Below are 21649 nucleotides of genomic sequence, written 5' to 3'. Positions count from 1 at the left end.
ATCGCAACTACATTACCGGACGGGCTCCGCGCCTGTTTGATTTGGCCGCCGATTCAAAACGGCAAACCACGTCAACGGCTTACAACATAAATATGGATTTGAATAAAGGAAAATCCCGATTTGCGTATTTACAAACAATAATATTTTAAGAACAAACATTGGGGCAGAATGGATATATTGAGACTGTAAGTGCAGGCGAGAGTGCCAAATGCCATTGGGGCGGAGAACTCATCATAGACTGACTGAAGTTTGGCAAGTCGGGCCATGAAGTTGCCATGGGGTGCCAACCAGCTTTACCCTGGCACGGTGTGTGTGTGTGTGTGTGTGTGTGTGTGTGTGTGTGTGTGCGCTTAAAACCCTCTGAAGTTTGGCATATGAAGACGTAAGCGCCACAGAGAGGAAAGTAATAATCTAAGCCAGCCAGGGCGACTGGGTGACAACCGAGTGAGATCTTGTCTTGTGGCAGGGGAAGGCCGCATGCGTCTGTGCGCGAGCGCATGTGTGCGACAGGCAGCGTATGCGTGTGAGGCAAGCGTGTGTTTACGTGTGAGAGTGTGTGGTTGTGGAAAGTCCCACAAGGCCCTTGGTCTACGCTGTCTGCCTCTACACCACGCCACACAGGCTGAAAACATCCAAGGCCGACGACAGCTTCCCCTGATCGCATGCCAGGGCTCAGCGGAGGCAGGACTCTGGAACAGCGGCAGTGTAATTGGCACTCCTTCAAAAAACGCAGGAAAAATCTCATTAGGGGCTGCGTTTGAGTGCCTCCTGCACTGGAAAACACCTTCAGGTCTGACATTTAGAGCAAGACAGCCGATGAAAAGTAAAGAGAGCAACACATGAAAGACAATTTAGCAAAGCAGGCATGACAAACGGAGCGAGAAAAGACGGAGAGAGAGAGAGAGAGAGAGAGAGAGAGAGAGAGAGAGAGAGAGAGAGAGAGAGAGAGAGAGAGAGAGAATGGTGGAAACACCTTCTCTGGTTCTATGTACATCTCCTTCCCGGAGCCTCTTAATAGTGGATAACTGTGGAGATTCACAGATCTGTCAGTGGAGCGGGCTCAGGGGAGACGGTGAAAGGATCTATCGCAGGTGCCTCCAGTACAGCAGACACACACTTCTTAGCCCTGGCACTATATCAGGCCCAGGACGGGGTCATTAATAACCCAGATAACGGCAGCACCAACCATGCCAATATCTCTAAATTCCTAATGAAGAGTGAGAAAAGAAGAAAAAGCTTCTTGTTTTTGAGACCAGGATCTTTGGAACCAAAAAGTTGAGTTCTTACTCCGTTTCGACACATGAAATGCCAATGTTGAAAGTTTAGAAGCTAAAACAACATAAACTCTTATTAGCTTCAGGGCTGCAAATTAGCTTAGGGTGTAGTGTTACTAGCGCGAGAGGAAATGGCCACCCCCCTCCTCCGCCTCCCCACAGAGTAAGCTGAGATACTCCGGAGGCAGTTTCAAAGGTCTGACCGAACGTTGAGACTGATGCAGCCCTAATAGCCTTGAGTAAGGGGGATCAGAGAGTCCAGGACAGCACGGCGCGCTGACCCCACTCCGTTCGCATCTTGCGTGGCACAGTGGAAAAACAGAAGACATCGCCAGACGCACGACGCAACGCGATGCCTTGAGACCGAGCCAAGACAGCCGAGTGTTGATGTGAAGCCGTGAACAGAGCCCCTGCAACCCGGCGTGGCTTCAAAGGGGATCGGTTTGCACACATGAAATTAAGATCTCAGATAATCATATAGCGGAGCTAACCTGGCGGTACGACACGGCACGTCTGGCGAGGTGGAGACGAGACAGACACGGGCCCAATTACTGTACAACACGTCTCCGGATCAAGAACCCCCGGCTGGGAAAACATAACGTAGGTGTCTGCCTGTAAATGTGCCTCGATCAGACAGAACCAGAGTGAGCTGTTTACAACCCTCAAAACGGGCCAATCGCCCCGGTAGGTACTTCTCCAAAATGATTAATGATTATGAAATGATGGATACTTGGGATCGCGCCAGAATGATAGATCTTTACTGCGAATAAATGCATAAAAGCCAAGGATTTTTTTTTTACCCCAGCCAAGAAAGTCATATTTAATGCCTTTACAACTTGATTTGACTCGCAGTCGATAATCAACCGAACATTTCTTGCCGAGACAAGGTCACAGTGTGTATGCTGACCTTGTGTCCCTTTGAACCCGATCAGATAAGCTTGGGAGTAAACAAAGAATGTTGTTCTCCTCAACTGGACAGAACCAGTCAATGAACTCAGGGTCCTTCTGTCCAAGACGCTGTCCGAGAGGGGGAGGGCCGTGCGTGCGCCGTTTGAAGCCGTTTCGGGGAGCAGACACCTTCCCCTGTGGTTGGCTGCAGACTCTGTGGCTCCTGTGCCTGACAGCCCGCAGTCACAGCACACCCACTTGTCTTCCTGCGCACCAGGAAGGGAAATTATGGCCAGGGGGGGTTTGGGATCCATCAGCACTCTGGTTGGAGGAAGCTGCCCTATGATTAAAGTGTGCGTGGTCAGCAACAGGGCTCTGGGGCCGGAGGGGCCCGCGCATGCCAGTGGGCTTACCCTCTTATCTCTAGTTCACTGGACAGGTCAGCCAGTGGCTCCATACACACAGACAGCTTTGGCCAGGCTGGGACAAAGCCCTGGGTTTGGAGGAAGAGTGGCATGGCATCCAAACGTCACGCTTTTTTATTTTATTTGTTTTAATCGTTGTGTATTTAGTGTCGTTTGGAGTATACACGCAAACAAACTGCATGGCATTTCACAAATTACGGTCCCCTCAGATATGAAGTGAACACTTGTGTCTGGTGTGTGCATGATGTACGTATGTGTGTGTGTGTGTGTGTGTGTGTGTGTGTGTGTGTGTGTGTGTGTGTGTGTGTGTGTGTGTGTGTGTGTGTGTGTGTGTGTGTGTGTGTGCGTGCGTGTGCGTGTGCGTGTGCATGCTGTTGATAAGCCACCGTAAGGCTTCTCATTGAACGCCTCTCTCTTTTATAGACTGATTGTGCAGTGCACAACCAGACAGTAATTTTTTACGTACGATTAACATTGCAAACATTTCTGGTCACATTACCTCATCCACATCAAAGACAGCCTCCTAAAAGGCTCAGTAGAATATTAGTGGAGCTTTACAGCCCTCATCTCTGGACTTCAGAAACATGCTGATTTGAGCTAATCTCGCCCCCCCCCCACCCCCCTTTGTGCTTCATGTGTGTTAGCCAACGCTTTAATTACCCATTTACAAAACTTTTCACCTGCAAAGATAAGCTTTTACAACTCAGCTAAACCCTCGGGCACTGAAACCTGCCTGTTACTCAAGGGGCTGGTATTTATTAGCTTTGAAAAAAAATATGTAACCAGAGCAATTAGCATTTATCCGGCTGTTTATGAAAGGTGTCTCTGACGGGAGGGGAGGAGATGGATGCAGATCAAGTGTCTTAAAGCTCCCCAGGTGTCCCTCCCCAGGTGTCCCTCCCGGCAGAGAGGTGGTTAATGGAGACTGTGAACTCCAGGTGGACTCCTCCGACACGATCCCCCCCGCACGCTGACGAAACCGCTCTGGGAGCCTCTATTCCCGAGGGGAACTGGGGATTGGAAAGGAATGAAGACTGCCTGTCGCTTGGCCTTGATTTACACGTGGCCCAGTCTGCCAAGAGCAACAAATCACCACGTTATGGGCCCTTTAGAATTGCGAGTGAAGCTCGTTTCCAATAGAATGGGGAGAGGGAGCCACGGGAGGAGTGACACGCCTCATCTCCGTAGGCCTGTGGGGTTAGCACTGCAATCACATACCTCCCACTACACACAGGAAATGATAGAGCTCTGGAACCATCTCACCATTCCACCAAGCTCTCCTATAAAACCGTATGTGTGTGTGTCTGTGTGTCTGTGTGTGTGTGTGTGTGTGCGTGTGTGTGTGTGTGTGTGTGCGTGTCTGTGTGTGTGTCTGTGTGTGTGTGTGTGTGTGTGTGTGTGTGTGTGTGTGTGTGTGTGTGTGTGTGTGTGTGTGTGCTGCGTTCCTGAGGGCGTGACACAGTGTGTTCTAGGAGCTCTGGGTAATTAGTTCAAGTATCATGACAGGGGAGACAGTCCTTTCGGGGTATGTGTGTGTGGGGTCAGACCGCCACTCTAAAGTGCTGCGGAGCGTGGGAGGGGACAAGGTCTTAGTCGGGAACTCTACCCTCAGGGAGGTAGAAAGTGACAGCCACTTGAACCTTTCACTACAGAACAACCGGCCAACTAAACACAGCTCTGCACCATGCCACGGGAACGACATCTACACCTGCCTCCTCGCCTGGCTGCCAACCAGGTTACTTTGCGAAGGCTAACCTCAAAACACACTACTGGCTCGTAAGTGTCGCATAAGTGGAACCTTTGTGTCGCCACAGGGTTGTGGTGCGGATGCTGCACCGGGGCCGTAATGGAAGCATCGCCAGAGAGAAGTGTTGGGCAGACACATCTCCTGTTTTTTTTTACATCTGGATAGCTATCTAAGCTCCACAGAGGGAGGTAAAAAAAATAAAAATAGACTTGAATCTGAACTTACTAAGTGCGGCTGTACCGCAAGTCACACACGAGGCCATTCTCCTCAAGGAGCCCCACAGACAAGTGTGGGAGTGATTCAGCTGCGGCTGACACATGCTTCCCCTCTTCCATAACAGAGACGTGACGTGCCCAGTGTGGTTTGGGGGTCAGGCAACGGCAAAGGCAAATGTATTCCTATAGCACATACAGCTTAATGAATACTCCTAGTGCTTTACATGAACACAGGAGATAAAACTATTAATAAGTGAAAAATGAACATTAGATCAAATTAAATAAAATTAAAATACAGATACAGTAACAATTTAAAAGGTAAATAAAACAAATCAATCAGTTAAAAAAGCCTAGCCTAGCTCGATAAAATACACTCAATTAAAAGCCGAACAGAACGTAAAGGTCTTCAGCATATTTTTAAAAGTTGATGCAGATGGGGCTGACGACCTAAAGTCTAGTGTCTAGGGTCAGACTGAGATGCACACTTTCTGAAGCTGACCTCAGAACCCTTGAGGTGTGGCCAGTCCCTCATCTCAGCCCCCACAGAGACACTGTCTAATTTAGTACAGACAGACTCCCCGCCCCATACTAACAGCCTCAAAAACATCACTCTCAAATGACCTTTCCACTTTCCACTAACATTTTTGTCTAATTACAGACAAATTCTCAACATAGCAACAAAATATACCATCAAAATATGACACGTGCAGAAATAGCCACAGAATTGTGGTGCACAAGTGGCAGGTTTCTATTCACAGCTAACTGGGATTAGTGGCTAGAGTTAGCTGTCGGGTTAGTCACGATAATGAACTTCAGGGTCTCTGCGAACACACATATAGATATTAGGAACACACACAAACACGCATGCATGTACACACTAACACACACACACACACACACACACACACACACAAACACAGATAAAAGTGGTCGATGATAACAAACCAATCAGGAAAAGGAAACTCAACCATGGAGACAGACTCTCAGAGAGCCCGATTGAATCTGGAATCCGAGTACTAAACCTCTCACTTTTGTTGGGAGTTTCAAAGATCTGGGGAGGGAGTGTACAGCGTAGGCCTCGTAATCGCAAGTGAACACATCGCACCGACGGCATACAGGCGAATTGGCTTTGAAGCATCAAATATGAATCGTTACAGTCGGCTTGTTCCACTTCCATTCCCTCCAGGCTAGCCCCCTGTCTTTCACTCCACAAATCCATGAGGTTCCACTACCGCTGCAGCAGAACGCTCAGGCAGAACAGCTCAAACAGCTCAAACAGCTCAAACAGCTAGATCTCTGAACGAGGAGGCGGAAGACACACCGGGTCTTTCGGCAGCATTTCCACTCGCCCCCAGGTGAACGTGAGAGAGGGAGAAAGCGAGGACGAAACATTGGCGTGAGAGACAAAGGAAGGAAAGGGAAAGGAAAGGAAGCGATGCCCCCCCAACATCAGCCGCGTAGAAGAGCTGGGAGGAGATGGTGAAGAAGAAGCAAGCTCACGGGGAGAGGAGAGGAGAGATGACCCAGCAATGTGGCATAGTGGTGTGTGCCTGGATTCTCCATGGCGGTTGGGATCTAACTGCCAGACTGTTATTATGAGGCAGCAGAGGCAGAGAGGAAGACTGAGGCGTGCGCTGGTCTCTGTCTAGTGGGGAGACCCAGGGCTCGCCCCTGGTTAGAGGCTGCACCCTCGGTCAGAGATCACTCAACTGCCCCTTGAGCCAGGACAAAGCCACACACACACACACACACACGCACACACACACACACACACGCGCGCACACAGAACACTTGCACATGCGCACGCACACACACACACACACACACACACACACACACACACACGCACACACACACACACACGCATACAGACCCATGCAGACACATCACGTCACCAGCCACGTGGACCAGCCACTGTGGCCACCGCAGTTCCATTCACATCAACTCTGCGCTCTGGATAAGCGCTCTTCCTGTTGAGGCTTCCTCTGTGTTTAGAATGAGTGATGGGCTGGAGGTTAACAGTGGGGCCAAACGGCCCTTCGGGGACTCCTGGGAGGCTGCCCTGCCCCGTTAAGAGGCTGTGGGGGTGGGGGAGGTAGGGGGAGGTGAGTTCCTCTCAGGGCTCGGCACCTGTGGAGCGTAAACACACCAGGAGGACCAGGGCCAGAGCCCATCCTTTCAGCGAGGCCTGTTTGGCTTTCTCTCTCTCTCACCAGAAACCTCCCCTGACATCCAGGCCACCTCCGGTCCTGGAGCCCTCGCTGCCTGTCGGGTGGAGATCACAGGGCTCCCCGAGCTCCGGTCGTCTATCTGTTTATCTAAGGCAGCTTCCTCTATTCTGTCCCACTCAGGTGGCCTCAGAGCAGAGGCCTCTTCCTCCTCCTCCACCTCCTCCTCCTGCTCCTCTCCCTGGCTCTCGTGCATTAGGCTGATAAACACTCTAGCAGCAGAGCCACAGTCAAGCTGCAGAGCCCATCACTGTCCCCCTAGTTATGAAAACAAATACAAACAGAATGTGTGTAAACCAACATGAGGATTCAGCACTCGCGCAAACACGACTTGGGAAAAAGATAGAAAGTGTGTGTGTGAATGTGCGTGCACGCATGTGTTTACAGTATGTGCGCCGCGCGTGTGTAAGTGTGAGTGCATAATGTGTGTGATGTGTGTTTTTTTCAATTTTTTTGACTGAGTACAGTTGTGCGTGTGATGGCAGATCGTGCAGATGTTGATCTGTGTCCTGCTCATTTAAGCGCTGTGACGGTGTCTGCTCAGCCAAATTATTCAGTGCTTAATACTGCACAGGCCAGAGCGCAACACACAGGGGGACCTGATAAACAAACAAGAGAGAATTATTCAGGGTTTAAACGCTTAAACGCCCACTTCAGCAGAGCCTTTTAAGTGGGTGATTAAAAAACGGGCACTGCGCTCGCGTGGAAAGCTCAGCGGAGCCCAAAGCCACCACAGGAGCCCCAGTCTCCCAGTCTCCACCAATCTCACTCCCCTCTATCGCTCTATACCAATCTCTCACTCCCACACTCCCCCCCCCCCCCCTCTATCTCTCTCTTTCTTTCTCTCTCTCTCTCTCCACCAAAAGGCCCATCTCACTCCCCTCTATCGCTCTATACCAATCTCTCACTCCCACACTCCCCCTCCTCTATCTCTCTCTTTCTCTCTCTCTCTCTCCACCAAAAGGCCCATCTCACTCCTCATGGGGAGTCCCAGAGCTGTAATAATGCTGCCATAGTTATCCATGACTCTCATACACTCCCAGTCCTAATAGAACATCTCCACACCGGGTGGAGGCAGTAATGGGAGGACAGGCTCATTGGAATGCATGGAATGATGAATGGTATCAAACACACGTCAGAGAGCCCCCAGTCCTCCGATTTCTACCTCCACCTGCCTCCCCTGATCCATAACTACCAATTCCTCTGTTTACTCCCTGAAGGTTTCCCGAACACAGATTAAGCCTCATCCTGGACTGAATCACATTCACAGTGGTGAATAATCATTGAAGATGCTTTTGAGTGTAGGATTAGACATTTACATTTTGGGCATTTACATTTCTGGCATTTAGCAGACGCCTTTTTTTATCCAAAGCGACTTACAAGAAATACATTTGACTGAAGTCAGTGAATCATCTATCCACCAGTCATAGCAGGGAAAAGTCATCTATGCTCGGGCCTGGGGCCATTGGCAGTCATCATACGCTTCATCTATGTCTGGGAAACCACCCCATGACTGTATCTATGTGCACTGGATGGATTGAGTTCACTTATGGCGCATGTCTATGTCTATTTGAGTGCACGTTTATGTGTGAATTTGAGTGCACGTTTATGTGTGAATTTGAGTGCACGTTTATGGGTGTATTTGAGTGCCCGCATATCGTACATTCTCCATCACTGTACTCTGTAATCTCTCTCATTTTCTCTCTCACTTTTACCCTTGCATTCCCTCCCAGACAGTACCCTCAATCGTGTCCTCATCTGCCCCTGTGCTCTCTGTACATTCTGCTATTCGCTTCCCCCTCAACACACCAGAGTGATATCTTGCTATGGAGGTCTAGTTTTTTTTCCAAATCTGAGAGTGTCTTCTGCATACACACACATCAAAAGGATGAAGAAAAGAGAGCAACTCCGCTATGATGATGTCAGCTTGATTAACTCTATATTTAGATGGATAATCTGCTAATTAGGCATTTCACAGATACAGCGTTTAATATGCACATGATCATCAACCGTAAGCTTTCTCAAACTGTTTTTTTAACCCCCATAGCAAAACATAGGCAAGAGAGAGAGAGAGAGAGTTTGAGAGGGGGGGGGTAGATCAAAATCTACCCGTGGTGTTCAAATTCCATTTTTAATTAGCATCTCAAGTCAACGCCATTGAGAAGTCTCTCTCCAGCATACTGAACAAACAATCTAGATGAGAACATCATAAAAGCGGGGAGAGAGGAGAATCACTTTGAAATGATCCAGGGCTATCCGTTGCTCCACAGTGAGCAGATATTTGGGAAAACAAAGCTCAAATCTGGGCTGCTAATCCCTGGGGATTCGGAGCACATTCCCAGGGACGCCTTTGATCTCCGGAGTGCATCCGGACAGCCGATCCCAGACAAAAAACACCCTCAGACACACACACAAACACACACACACACACACACACACACACACACACAAAGGCACTGCTCCCTGCACACCCCCACACCTCACGTACTATCACTATTATGACACATAAACATAAAAGAGATCAAAGAAGCAAACCCAAAAATAAGACGTGGGGGATGATGCTCCTGAGGAGGCTGAACGGGGGAGGAGATGACTACTGGCTCAGTCCCAATAGAGGCAGCAGTAAGAGAACAACAAAAACAGAAGAAGAAACCTAACCAAATGTCTGTGTATGGGGTATCGGTGGCCTAGTATGGGGTAGTGGTGGTCTAGTGGATAGTGAGTTGGACTGACATGAGTTCAAGTCCCAACTGGGAACACCACCACTATGTAGTGTGCCCTTGAGTAAGGCACTTTAGCCCTAAATGACTCCAGGAAGACTGTCCCTGTAATCTCTAATTGTAAGTCGCTATGGATGAAAGCGGTCTGCTTAAATGGTTAAATGTAAAATGTACCTTCACCTCACTACCTTACATACACCATTATAGTCTCACTCTTTCACAGACCCCTTTCCCAGCAGCACCTCTCATTCACAACACCAGAGGAGGCCTGTCTGCTTGGTTGCACGTTGTCACGCCGGAGAAGCTTCTCCAGCTCAGTAATCTATGCGACATACGATACGGGAGGTGACACTAACGCCACCTGCGTCTCCTCTCCCTCCCAGTCCCCCCCCCCCCGCTACATAAATGTAAACGTCCCAAGATTTCCTCCCCTCTCCTCTCCTCTCCTCATGGGAAAATCACAGAAGCCTTCCCTTAGCCAGGTGCGGTCCCCCTCTCCCCAAAGGCAAGCGCTTTTCTTTTCTTAGACCCACAAACTCTCAAACTTCTTCTCAGCCTCTTCAAAGAGGCAACAACAGGCTTCCTGCTCCCAGCCGGAGCCAAGAGGGCTAGGGCCCGGCGGGAGAGGGCCATGCAACACACAGCACGCATAGAGGACAGCTGGTGGGAAAAGCACAGGCATGGGGAGAGGACAGAGAGAGAGAAAGAGTGAGAGAGAGAGAGAGAGAGAGAGAGAGAGAGAGAGAGAGAGAGAGAGAGAGAGAGAGAGAGAGAGAGAGAGAGAGAGAGAGAGGGGAAGAGGAGTCTTGCATTTGAAAGGTGCATTCAGCTCCTAGACGAGAGCCTGTGCTTTGTGAAGATGACAAAAACACACACAAAACACAACAGGAGAAGTGCGAAAGGAAGGGCCACAAACCTGCCGTGTCTTTTATCACACTCAGAAGCTGGGGGAAAAGCATGAGAGAGGCTGGCTTCCAAGAAAGAACTTCTGCAAGCACAAAATCAGAGCACCGGCACCCAGTGTGAAACATGGGGGGGGGGGGGGGGGTTGGGGGCAGAAGTTCCACTGCGATTCCATTTTAAAGCGACACTTGTCCTCAGATGTGCCTTTACTTTTTTTGTTTGGGGTTTTCGTACGGGTTAAGATGGAAGTGTTAAAAAAAAATGGTGCTTTGGAACTGAGAGCAGAGACTTGGGACTCCAGCAGAGTGGGTTCCTCTGAGCGGAGGGGGGGACTTCTTTTTACTACACTGAGGGTAGGGCCTCACAGTGGAGGAGGGGGGTTGGGGGTAGTGGAGGGGAGGGGGGCGTCAATGTCACTACACCCACCTCCCTGGCCCACTTCAAATGCAGTCTCATTTCATCAGTGACAACCAGCAAGGCCACAGGGTAAACGCGAGAAACAGATGGAGCCTGAGAGGGAAAAGAGGGGAGAGGGGGGAAGAGAGGGATGATGCGGGGGAGGGGGCTTTAGACAGGAGAGGAGGGGAGAGCAGGGCTTGGCAAGGGAGTGGGGAAAATGCTTTAACAAATCATCAAATAGAATCGTTCAGGTTGCTTTCAGAACTTCACCCTCAGGCTACAGCACAACTCACAACTCTGATCCCCCAAACTCACTCTCGTTCGCTAACGGAGAGACCTCCGTCGTCCTGATTTAAAGACATCTTAATCCCTAACAAACATTTGGTGGACAAATGATATCTTGTAGAACTCTCTAGGCCTACTACTTCTCAATGTCCATCTAAAATACAGAACTTTACAGGGGAAATACATTTAAAAAACACATCAATATGGATATGGGTAAACCAAGCAGAGTGTGGATTATAATCAGTCAGGCCCAAGTCAGGCTAACCTGCTGCGGATCTCACAACGTGTCCACAGACTAACTTGTCATCACCGCTCACCTCCTCAAAAAGGGGTTCCCTGCACACTTAACATGTGTCATCAATGAACAGCAGAATATGTGAGTGATCCATGTTCTGGGAAGGAAACTTCACTCAGCCCTGCGGTCTCTTCATGTGCGTCCCCCACCCCTCCCACCCCCCCGGCCCGCCCGCCCGCCTACGTCCTACCACTTAACACAATCCAATGCATAGCCTAGTCGCCAATCAAAACAAGCTCGCTAATGTAATCAGCTCTATAAAACAAACACATGTTCCATAAAAAGGGGCATGTTCGTAGAGGAGCTACAATCCCTTGTCAGGGATGTGTTTTTGGGAGGAGGTTCAGATCAAAAGAATTCCAGGCCTAGACTCCCCACTGTTGCCACCATCTGACCCACATTCTCCTGGACCCCAATTCAGCTGGGAGGTAACAAGAACAAGGGTTATAAATAGCTATCTCACCAGGTATCCTTTACAACATGGACAGCTTCTAAGGCTAAGAGAGTTGACTTGCATTTCTCATCTAAGAGGTTTGAGCCTTTTTCATTTTACAACACCTTGGAGTTAGGCTACTTACCCCCCTACTCATGGAGGGTAAATAACCTCTGCAAACCTCCACTCAAGTTTGGAGTGCCTGGAACACTTTGTAGTGAGGTCCTGGTATAGATAATTAATCATTTAAGATTAATAAGACATTTGTTAATTATCTACTCACAATGACACAGTGTCGCTACGGGTACTAGACAACCTTAACATAAAGATATAGGCTACACAAATCTGAATCATCCAATTGTCCCTTGAATAACCTTTAAACAGTCAATCCCCAGAAACTAGTCAAGGCTAAAACTAAAAGTGAACGAAAGCTTCAAAACTAAAAAAGAAAAAAAAGAAAAGATGGGTCGACAAAGAAAACAAAGGAAAATTGCATCCAAATAAATATTGATGCCAGGAACACCTTTCGCCTATTTTATTCATTTTCCCTCAGAGCTGTAAAAGCCGTTAGGCAAATAGAATTAAATTATTTATAAAACAGACCTCAGCGGAGCACAAATTGTTCTAACCATCCAACTTTTTCAGCGGGGGTTACTTTTCCCATTCTTGCCAAATCTCACTTCATACCATCTGGGAAATGAAAACACGCTCTACAAAACAAGCCCACCCTTTCAGATGTTTCCCATAATGCCCTCCGGCGAGCTGAACCGAAGAGGATTTGCGAATACGGAGCCCAAAGGGCAACACAGAACCCCCCCTGTCCTGCTGATGTCACAGAGAGGGTCAGATTACAATATGAAGATGTTTATTAGAGGCCTGAGCACATGTCAGGCTTAGCGACTTTGACACCGTGTGCGTGCAACATGCAGACTGGGGTCTGACCCCACGCGACACGCCGTGCCACACTCAATCGCTCGCACGTCATCTCAGAGCGGAGGACCGGCCAGTCATAAAAGCCCACCGCTTTTCTCTCATCAGCCACCCTCTATCACACCATCGCGAGCCACCGAGCGATGCGCTGCTAGTAAAAAACACCTTGCAGGAGAGAAAACAAATGTGGACTTTAGATGAGGCTTGGACTTTGATCAGGAGGCAATCTGCCAGATTTCTGATGAGTGATTGTCACTTCCTGAAGCAGTACCCTGGCGCGTTCACTCCTCAACAGGCTCTCTGAGGAGTCTTCCTCATACCTCTACTGTCACAGACCTGGCATCCACTGCGGTTGCTTGCTTCCTTGTTGTGTCAACACGAGCACCTTGGTTCAGTTCAGACCAGGCATGACATCACTTCAACAAGGAAGCAACGTCGTACAGGCTAATAATAACTTTCATTTTCCAAAAGTTGTGAAACGTGTGAGAGTGTTTGGTTAATGCAAACACTCTCACACGTTTGTTTTAAGATCATCCAAGACCATGAAACAATGCTGAACTGTCTTCACTCTGACACTGTGTGTCTTTCACTGAAGTGGTACGACCAACCTGTTAATAAGCTTTTAATACACATACTTGTAATCGATAAAATGAAGTATTTTGAGAGTGAAATTCATGTGGTTTCCGTTGAATGTAACTTGTATATAAATGGAGCATTCAAACATCAAAATATGATATTTATGTCTGTGTATATAACACGATGGGACACTTGCTGGCTGAAGTGTCTTGGTTCCCTGCTGTTAGAGTGGGCTGAGGAGATGAGCTTCCTGGTGCATTTTTGATGAGCTCTCAATCCTCAAAAATGCTGCCTTTGAGAAGCATCTTTTACCAAAGAGGCTTACGGCTCCTCTGAAGCAATTCCAAAGGATTTCTTCTCTTGACAACAACAACACTATGTGTTTACCAGGATGCCAAATACGAAACAGACATGACCCCCACCACCCCGCCCCAGCCATACAATGCACCCCTGTCACCAGACTGTCAGAGTGCTATGCTTTCAACTCAGGCGTGATCTATTACCTAGTGAAAACCTTAGCATCTGTTCATAGTCTGACACATTTGTTCCCACCACAGTCAGATTAGATATTTACCCAACTAAGCAAAGTGTTCAAAGTCAGTCAGAGTCCTTTTGTTGAAAAGTTTGTAGTGAAACATTAGGGAGGGTATTCATTTGTAGGAAAAAAGAGGATAAAATACTAGAACATGTTGGTGTGAAGGTTTACACACAGCTCCCTCTTAAAGTCTATCATGTATATATACATTTCACACTTTCATTCTCCAGAATCAACAAAACCCCCAACGTGTTTAAAATTGGATCATTCAGCCAACTAATTGTTTACCATTGGAATCAAATTAACCACACTGCTAAGACCCTACTACCAGTCTAAAACAGTAAAAAAAAATTAAAAAATACTGTACTTCGGATAGTCACTTTTTCATTATTTTGGCTTTTCCCCGTTTAGCCTATATAGCAAGTGTCTGCTCCTACATGAGCCAGCCTAGGCAGTCTAGCAGAAAGGTTGATCACATTCCAAAAATAATTTACGTGAGAAAGTTATCCTTTCACCTTAAAATGTCACACTTTTTTAATGCACTATTTATTTAAGTTTTTTTCCCCCTTTTCTTTTTGAAAAGGTTTTACACTTGTATTATTAGCTTTGGGTTATACTCAACTGACAGAAAATACTTCCTTTTGCAAAAAATGAATGGGTCTGTCTAGCCTTTTAAAAAATTGCAAAAAATGAATGGGTCTGTCTAGCCTTTAAAAAAGTGCAATAAGCTATGGCTATGCAACCACAAAAAAGAAAAAGCTGCAAAACTTGCCCTTGAATACCACAAAAAACAACCTCAGCGTTGGAAACGTGTAGCGGGTATCTAAAACACCAATACAATCCTCACATGATTGGTAGTTTATTATTGTTATGCGATAACTTAATTGATGACCCCCCATATTTAGCTGTTAAACATTGGGCGCTTGCTTTGAAACACATTAATTGGCTACAGCCAACGAAAGTCTTGTGAAGTGAAAACTTAACGCTAACCCCTAACGGGAAGATAAACACAAGTCCAAACTGTCCCGTCTGAATAAACGCCTACCAGAGACAGTAACACACATATTTACATTCAGAGGCTAACTTGTTATGGAAACATGTCTCTCTTACCCGGGTCTGGGTCAGGCCGCAGGTAGCCCGGTGGTGACAGTCCTGCTGCTCCGTGCAGTAGTACTTCTGCTTCACCAGCCAGTCGTCGATGCCTTTCCTTGCCAAACAGGCGTTAACTACAAAGCTGTCGCCTGAAAACCAACATAAAAGGTTTATTATAAGGTTTTATTATAACAACACAAACAAACATCTGTAATAAGAACAATGTTTTCTCGAAAGACACTAGTGTACTACTACACTTTTTGTCGGATGTCGCCACCGGGTCGTTATGGATAGATGGCATGGCAAGACAGACTTGGAAATATCAAATGCCGCTCTTTTTCTCAAAATGTATGGAATAGTGTATTGCCTAACGCTTTAGTGTATAGTTTACTCACCCTCCGGACTCTCCCTCGGTTTACAAATAGCAGCTTTTCGGGGACAATTGAGAGAGAAAAGAGAACATAATGACTTGTATGTATTATTCCAAAGTATTACCGCAAGTGAGCATTCAGGTGAACAAACTACGGTGGAAAATATCAAATATCGAATCTTACCATGTTTCGAGTGAAGTTTACCCATTTCTCTGCATTGAGTTTGGATTGAAAACCATCCGATTTATTTTATAATCCCAAAAAATCTGGCGATATCCCGAAACAAGGGTCCGTAAGAAAGCAGGCTGCGTTCAGTACATCCTTACGGCAACACAGCCATCCAGCCTTTGATCCAGAGCAAGGCAAGCTGCTTTCCCCCCCGTCTCTCTTCCGAGCGCAGAGGAGGCGGTTACCAAAACCCGCACTTCAACCACCGAAGGAACATGATTGACACCTCTGCCATGATTAGACGACTCGCAGGCAGTCTTTGTGTTTTATTGGACCGAGGCGGCACATGAAAGCCTGCCGAGATTCTTTCGGAGTCTCCAAATATAAAAAGAGCAGCCCCCCCCCCCTACACCATTCCAAGCCAGCCCACCAGGCGCAGTAGGCAAGGAGAAGCGCGACAGGGATTTAAATGATATTGCACTGGAAACAGAAATGAGTAAATCATGTCATCTATGATTGATCATATTTACGCTTGATCTTTTTACGATTTAACCCGTTTATTTTGGGTTAATTCGTTCTCAACATACTGCGCGCCGACCTTCAGTTCACAGACATACATTTGTTGGAGAGTGTCCAGAATCCAGAATCAACGAAAACTCGTGGGCAACTTATGATGCTGATTTCATGAATTGTTTTCATGGTTGAATTAATTTTGCGTCTTTAATGAATTAATGAATTAATTCTTCTAATAATGCAATGCACATATGACACGCATTTATGATCACGTTTTTTGCTTGAGGTAAATGCCATGTAATCTGACACATGTTCAAAGTCTCTTTGAAAGAAATAGTGAAGGAGCTAATCTATTGGGTAAAGTGCTGCTTTAACAAAAAAAATATGCACCATTTCACAGGATGGCTCCCACATGGCCTAACTATAATGGCCCCTAAATTATCCCACTATGGTCAAGGCTATGTTTAAGTTTACAGGTCTGGTTCAGCCTCCTGCTGTGGTGCCCAGCCACCTGCACCACCCCCGCCCCGTGCCTCTACAGCTCCTGACCAGGCAAGGCTGGTGTAGGTAGAAATCACGTGTGTTTGATACAATTCCTCATTCCGTTCCGTGCATTACAATGAGCCCTGTCCTCCGATTCCTACCACCACCAGCCTCTACGGCTCCAAACGTGCTCTCTGCTCCTGCTCCGAAGACTTCAGGCCATGCCCAATTAGTAGTACAGTCTGACAGGCCCAGGAGAAGACAGATAACATCAATGGCACCACCATAAAACTGGCAGCCGTTAAAACCGCTCCTGTTGACTACTACTTCTCAGACACGGTTCAGCTGGACCAAGACGGCCGTTCGTTCCTTCAGTCAGCAGTCTGCAGATCTGGGTGGATAAGAGTGGAGCAGCAAGAGGTGGCATGACGACAGTGTGGCTGGCGGACATGTTAGAATGAGCCTATCCCCTCCATTGGAAACCTGTGGTTCCAATCCCGTTCTCTGTCTGTGTTATTCAGCTGCAGCCGAGCTTGAAGACACCCGTGGGAGCGGGCCCACGTGGGAGGTCTCTCTGAGCTGCGGTGTGCCGTGCTGCGCTGTGCTGTACAGGACGTGGCACTTTGAGCACTATTCCAGTCGTACCTGCTCAGGAAGTCTGGTAAAGTAGTGCACCACCGACTGAGGGACACATACTGCAGTCATTGCTGGTTTTCATTTATGTTTAATGGAGTGGGTGAGATTTCCAAGGGTGTCATGCTCTCAAACATCTAATTTAGCACCAATTTGGGGGGATTTTCGCCTCTTCGAGGATGTGGCCGTAGAGTGCAGAAGAAGCATGTCCCTGACACAGCCCCTCCGAGCGCATTTTCTGCTAAACAGCGGTTTCCGCATCCTGAGTCTATCATCACATGTTGTACCAGAGGAATCAGGCTCCTCTTTGAACTGGCCCTGCCGCAGACACGCAGATGAGCTTGTTATTATAGCAGCTCGCCTGCGCTCGCTGGGAAAGAAGGCCTGTCCCTCTGACACACTTCCTGTCCTTTGAAGAGGCCAACGGAGAGATGACTTTGTGGGCCCTATTTCCGAGCCTCGCCTTTGATGCCTGTTAGAGAGGAGGTGGAGGGGGGGGGTTTCAACTAGAATTCCATCTCATGGATCTCCAACCAACCACCCCCACTGATGGAAAACACTCTGTTGTGTACCGTTTCAGCCAAATTCACCATCATAGGCTCGCCCGCTACAGAAAGAAGCTAAAAAGAAATTACAAAGGAAGGGGGGGTCATCATCTTATTTTCATGTCTAATAAATCCTTGGATCGATCATGTTCAGAGGGGTGTGTGGCAATCTCTATCCCTCTCAAGACTTGTGAGAGTAAACTGGGCAACAGTCACTTTGAGGCAAGAAGAAGGGGGTCCTTTGAGCTAGCCACAGAGCTTCGAGAGCACTGCAGTGGTTTTTAAGATGCGATACGCACCTGCCTGCCTGCCTGCCTGTCTGTGTATAGGGTATTTATTGACCTCCAGAGAGCACCCACCTCGGTGGCCAGGCCGAGTTCATTCCACCATATGACCACTTTTTCCCCCTGGAAACAAGGCATAAAAGGGGACATTCAGGAACCCGGATTGGGGGTATCTAATGGTTTGTCTGTGTTTATGTCCTTGTAACAATGTTAGGGAGGCTGCCTGGGGAGGCCACTGGAGGCGGGGAGGGGGGCGGGGGGAGGAGGGGGGTGTGAAGCATATAGAGAGAGTAGCGAGCAGCTGCTGGGCGCTTAGAGCCCTAACATGTGACTGTTGCCTTTCTCTAAGGGGACAAAAGGGGGTGGATGTTGTAAAGGGCAGAAGACAATTGTGATTGAAGTACAGTGTTGGTTCCTGGAGCGGCTGTGAGTCAGCTCATTGTGGTGACCCAGCGTGTGATGTGTCAGGCGAGGGGGTCTGCACGGAGGGAACTGCGGCCTGTCGTGTGTGTACGCCGTTCCATAAAGAGAGCGCCTGGTCACCCGGTCTTGTTTATTGAGAAACAGCGGCAACCACATCAAGACAAGATACAGTTTGTTGATACTTTTCTATACAGTTTATTATTGTGTAAATGTTTTCTGTGTACTTGTCCGAAATAGCGTATTGTGTATTAAAATACTTCAAAACCATGCTGATGTTTTCTTTTACAAACTTTAGTAAAAGAGCACTGCACATATTGGTCATTCTGTATAGACCAGGGGAGGCTGTGTTAAGCACATTACAATGAGCCCGTCCTCCAATTTCTACCTCCACCAGCCTCCACTGATAGAGACATAAGACAGAAACACCCTAGAGCACTATAGCCCCATAGCACTGCCTCCACGAACCCATCAGGAGTACCATCTGTTGTGTTGAAGGATTGACGACGTTTCTGCTGCTAAAATATCAACACTTATTCTGCCATCCTTCATACTGTACATTAGTTGTTCTAAATCATAGTGACCTTGGTGCCTCTCCAAGTACTGTATTGATAAACAGCATTTATCACGGAGGCTGACCCAGAAATACACATCATTCATTTCAAACTGATTTAAATTGATAAAAGCTTTCCTCCCAACTCCTCTCTCTTCTCTCTCTCTTCATTTGTGATTCTAGACATGTAGTATTTTGATGTCATTGTAATGTCATTGTGATTGTATGGTTTATTGAGAGATTACTGTAGTAACAACATTGAATTCACATGTTATTAGATAACAGTGGATAGTGTACATAGCCTTTATTTATGTAAACCAGCTCCTTCCCTTCTTGTGATTTTTTTTTTCTAAAAGTTTTTTTTTCTTTTCTTTCCTAACACCAGGGGAGCCACCCCTCCTACATTTCGTTGTTTGGTACCTGTACTGTAGCAATGACAATAAAGTCCATTCATTCATTCATTCATTCATTCATTCATGACATTTGAGCTGGTTGTGTTTGTGAAATGAGGTCCATATTCCACTTGTGTGAACATAAACCACTCATCTCTATTACCATGCCAGAAATTGCTAATGTAATAACATATTAAAGTGATATTCTGATTATCATTTACATCTTATAGTTGTCTTGCACCTGAATTTGAATATAATCACCTACCTCAAGTAGTTGTTATGCATGTATCTCGCTTCTTTCAATTCTTTCAGCTTTTGTCGCCCATTGAAGCCTGTAAAGATATCTTAAACACACTTCGAACACTCAAATCAAGGATTTGTTACACAAATGTTGCTTCTGAGTAATTCATCACTTTTATTTTTTATATGCTATATAAACCCAATAGAACCTAATTTTATTTTTTATAAGAAGTTCCGATTAAAGGCAAATTTTGTTTTTCTTTAACAGAATTGCATGCCCGAGGCAACCCAATGGACCTATTAATGCTGACAGAGCGAGAGATCTACTATACTCTGATGTATTGAGTAAGTTTAAAACAGAACAGAACATTTTATTCTGGAACTAAAACAGACACATATAACTATTTCAGAGTTGGGTTTGAGTGTTGTTATGTTTTTTTATTTGGCGATTTTTTAATATGGCGATTCAGACAGAAATGAAGATAATCAAAATATAAGATCAATGCACGTAACAACTTTCTGGGGTGGTGTAGTACTTTGAATACTAGTGCTAAACAACTATATGATGTAATTAGGGTGGTACATCCCTTTAATACAATGTTGTGTTACACAGGTAAGAGGGGACTTGTGACGTCAAAGTGTGATACAAAACTTAAGCAAAACTTAAGCAAAATAAAAAGTGAAGGTGCTGCAAACTGTAAATATGCACTACAGTATCTTAGAGACACAGAATCTTCCGGATGGGGCTTTCTTTTAAAGACATCATAATTAGCTGCTGATCCAGTACTTTATGTAATTGGCTTGTAGTGTAAATGAGGGAAAAGTACACTTAAAAATTCCTTTTTATCTAATAAAGTTGGCATTTAAAAACACTCGTAATAGAGCCTTAAGCCCACTACAATTTTTCTGCTAATGTGTCCACACTAGAAGAAAGTAGTAAATAACGTGTAGTAGTGCTGTATTAGTTACCGTATAATAATGAATAAAATGCACACTTCTACTGACTTAAGTCAAAGCTTTGAATGGTTGTGTTAATTTTTCGGCTGTCAGAGACCTTGTCTAAATGTTGCTCTATAATCAATACTTTCTGCTTCCATTCCTCTCTTTTTAGCTATCTGCACCCGGCACTGGTTCCTATTTGAAGCGGTGGGGGTGTAGCCCCATCCAGAACGAGGACACAATTAGTGTATTCAGCCGAAAACAGTGGGGATCCCTCTTTGATGTGGGGATCAAATGAAGGAGCTGTGTGTTTTTGTCCAAAATGACCGGCTTGACAGGTTTACTAATGGGTAGCTAATAGAAAGAGAGGTTTATGATGCTCATTAATTACACGGCCTGTCATGTGCTGGAAGGGCAGAAAAAGTGGAAAAAGGAAGAAAGAAACAGGGAGCAGGGTGCAACAGAGGAAGGGGAGGAGAGTGGGGGTGGAGGTGAGGGAGGCAGGGGAGGCTGGTGGAGGCAGAAAAAACGGAGGACAGGCTCATTGTAATGCATGGGATGGAATGAGGAATGGTATCAAACACGCTGGGGTGGAGGTGAGAGAGGCTGGGTGTACTGAGACACGCGGGGGAACATCGGAATGGAGAGGAGTGAAAGAGTGAGGGGAGAATCAGGGGGAAGAGGGGGAGAAAGGTGGTGGGGGGGGGGTGCTGGGGCAAAACCTGAGGTGAAAGAGAGAAAAATAAAGTATGAGAGAAATACAAAGATAAAGGGAGAAGGAAAGAAAGAGAGAGAGAGAGAGAGAGAGAGAGAGCTAAAGGAGAATGAACGAAAGTTGAGGGAGGAGATAAAATAATCCTTTCCTGAGATAAGAGAAGCCACCAAGACAGGAGCTTCAAAGAGCGGGAGACGCTCTCGTGGGAGCGTGCCGTAAACCTTTTTCCACATCTTCAGAGGAAATTCAGTCCCTGATCCAAACACACCCTGGCTCTCAGCACCCACGACTCCACAGGCGTCCAGGCCTGGCACCTCCTGGGGTGGCTTGCACACACTTCCAAGCAACGCTTCCTTTGAACTTGGCTTGGCCCCACGTCGAGCAGCGATGGTGATCTGCACACAAGGTGCAAATGTGAATGGCTAATGAGGAAAAACCAAAAATATCC

The 21649-nt window shown here is 46.8% G+C and overlaps 1 protein-coding gene across 1 annotated transcript in view; it reads right to left on the bottom strand.

Moving 5' to 3' along the window:
• The window catches only part of nkd1 (NKD inhibitor of WNT signaling pathway 1), a gene marked incomplete at both ends in the record, with an annotated part of 32366 nt that extends 16842 nt beyond the window's left edge, over window positions 1-15524 (bottom strand). The window contains 3 exons of the mRNA XM_080538937.1: window positions 14964-15094; window positions 15341-15373; window positions 15500-15524. Coding sequence (XP_080395063.1) covers window positions 14964-15094; window positions 15341-15373; window positions 15500-15524 — 189 coding nt within the window. The remainder of the gene's footprint in view (window positions 1-14963; window positions 15095-15340; window positions 15374-15499) is intronic.
• Window positions 15525-21649: the final 6125 nt, after the last annotated feature.

This window comes from Nansenia antarctica (genome assembly GCF_963989245.1).
Source record: "Nansenia antarctica genome assembly, chromosome: 9".
NCBI lineage: Eukaryota > Metazoa > Chordata > Actinopteri > Argentiniformes > Microstomatidae > Nansenia > Nansenia antarctica.
This window is presented reverse-complemented; position numbering and strand designations above follow the sequence as displayed.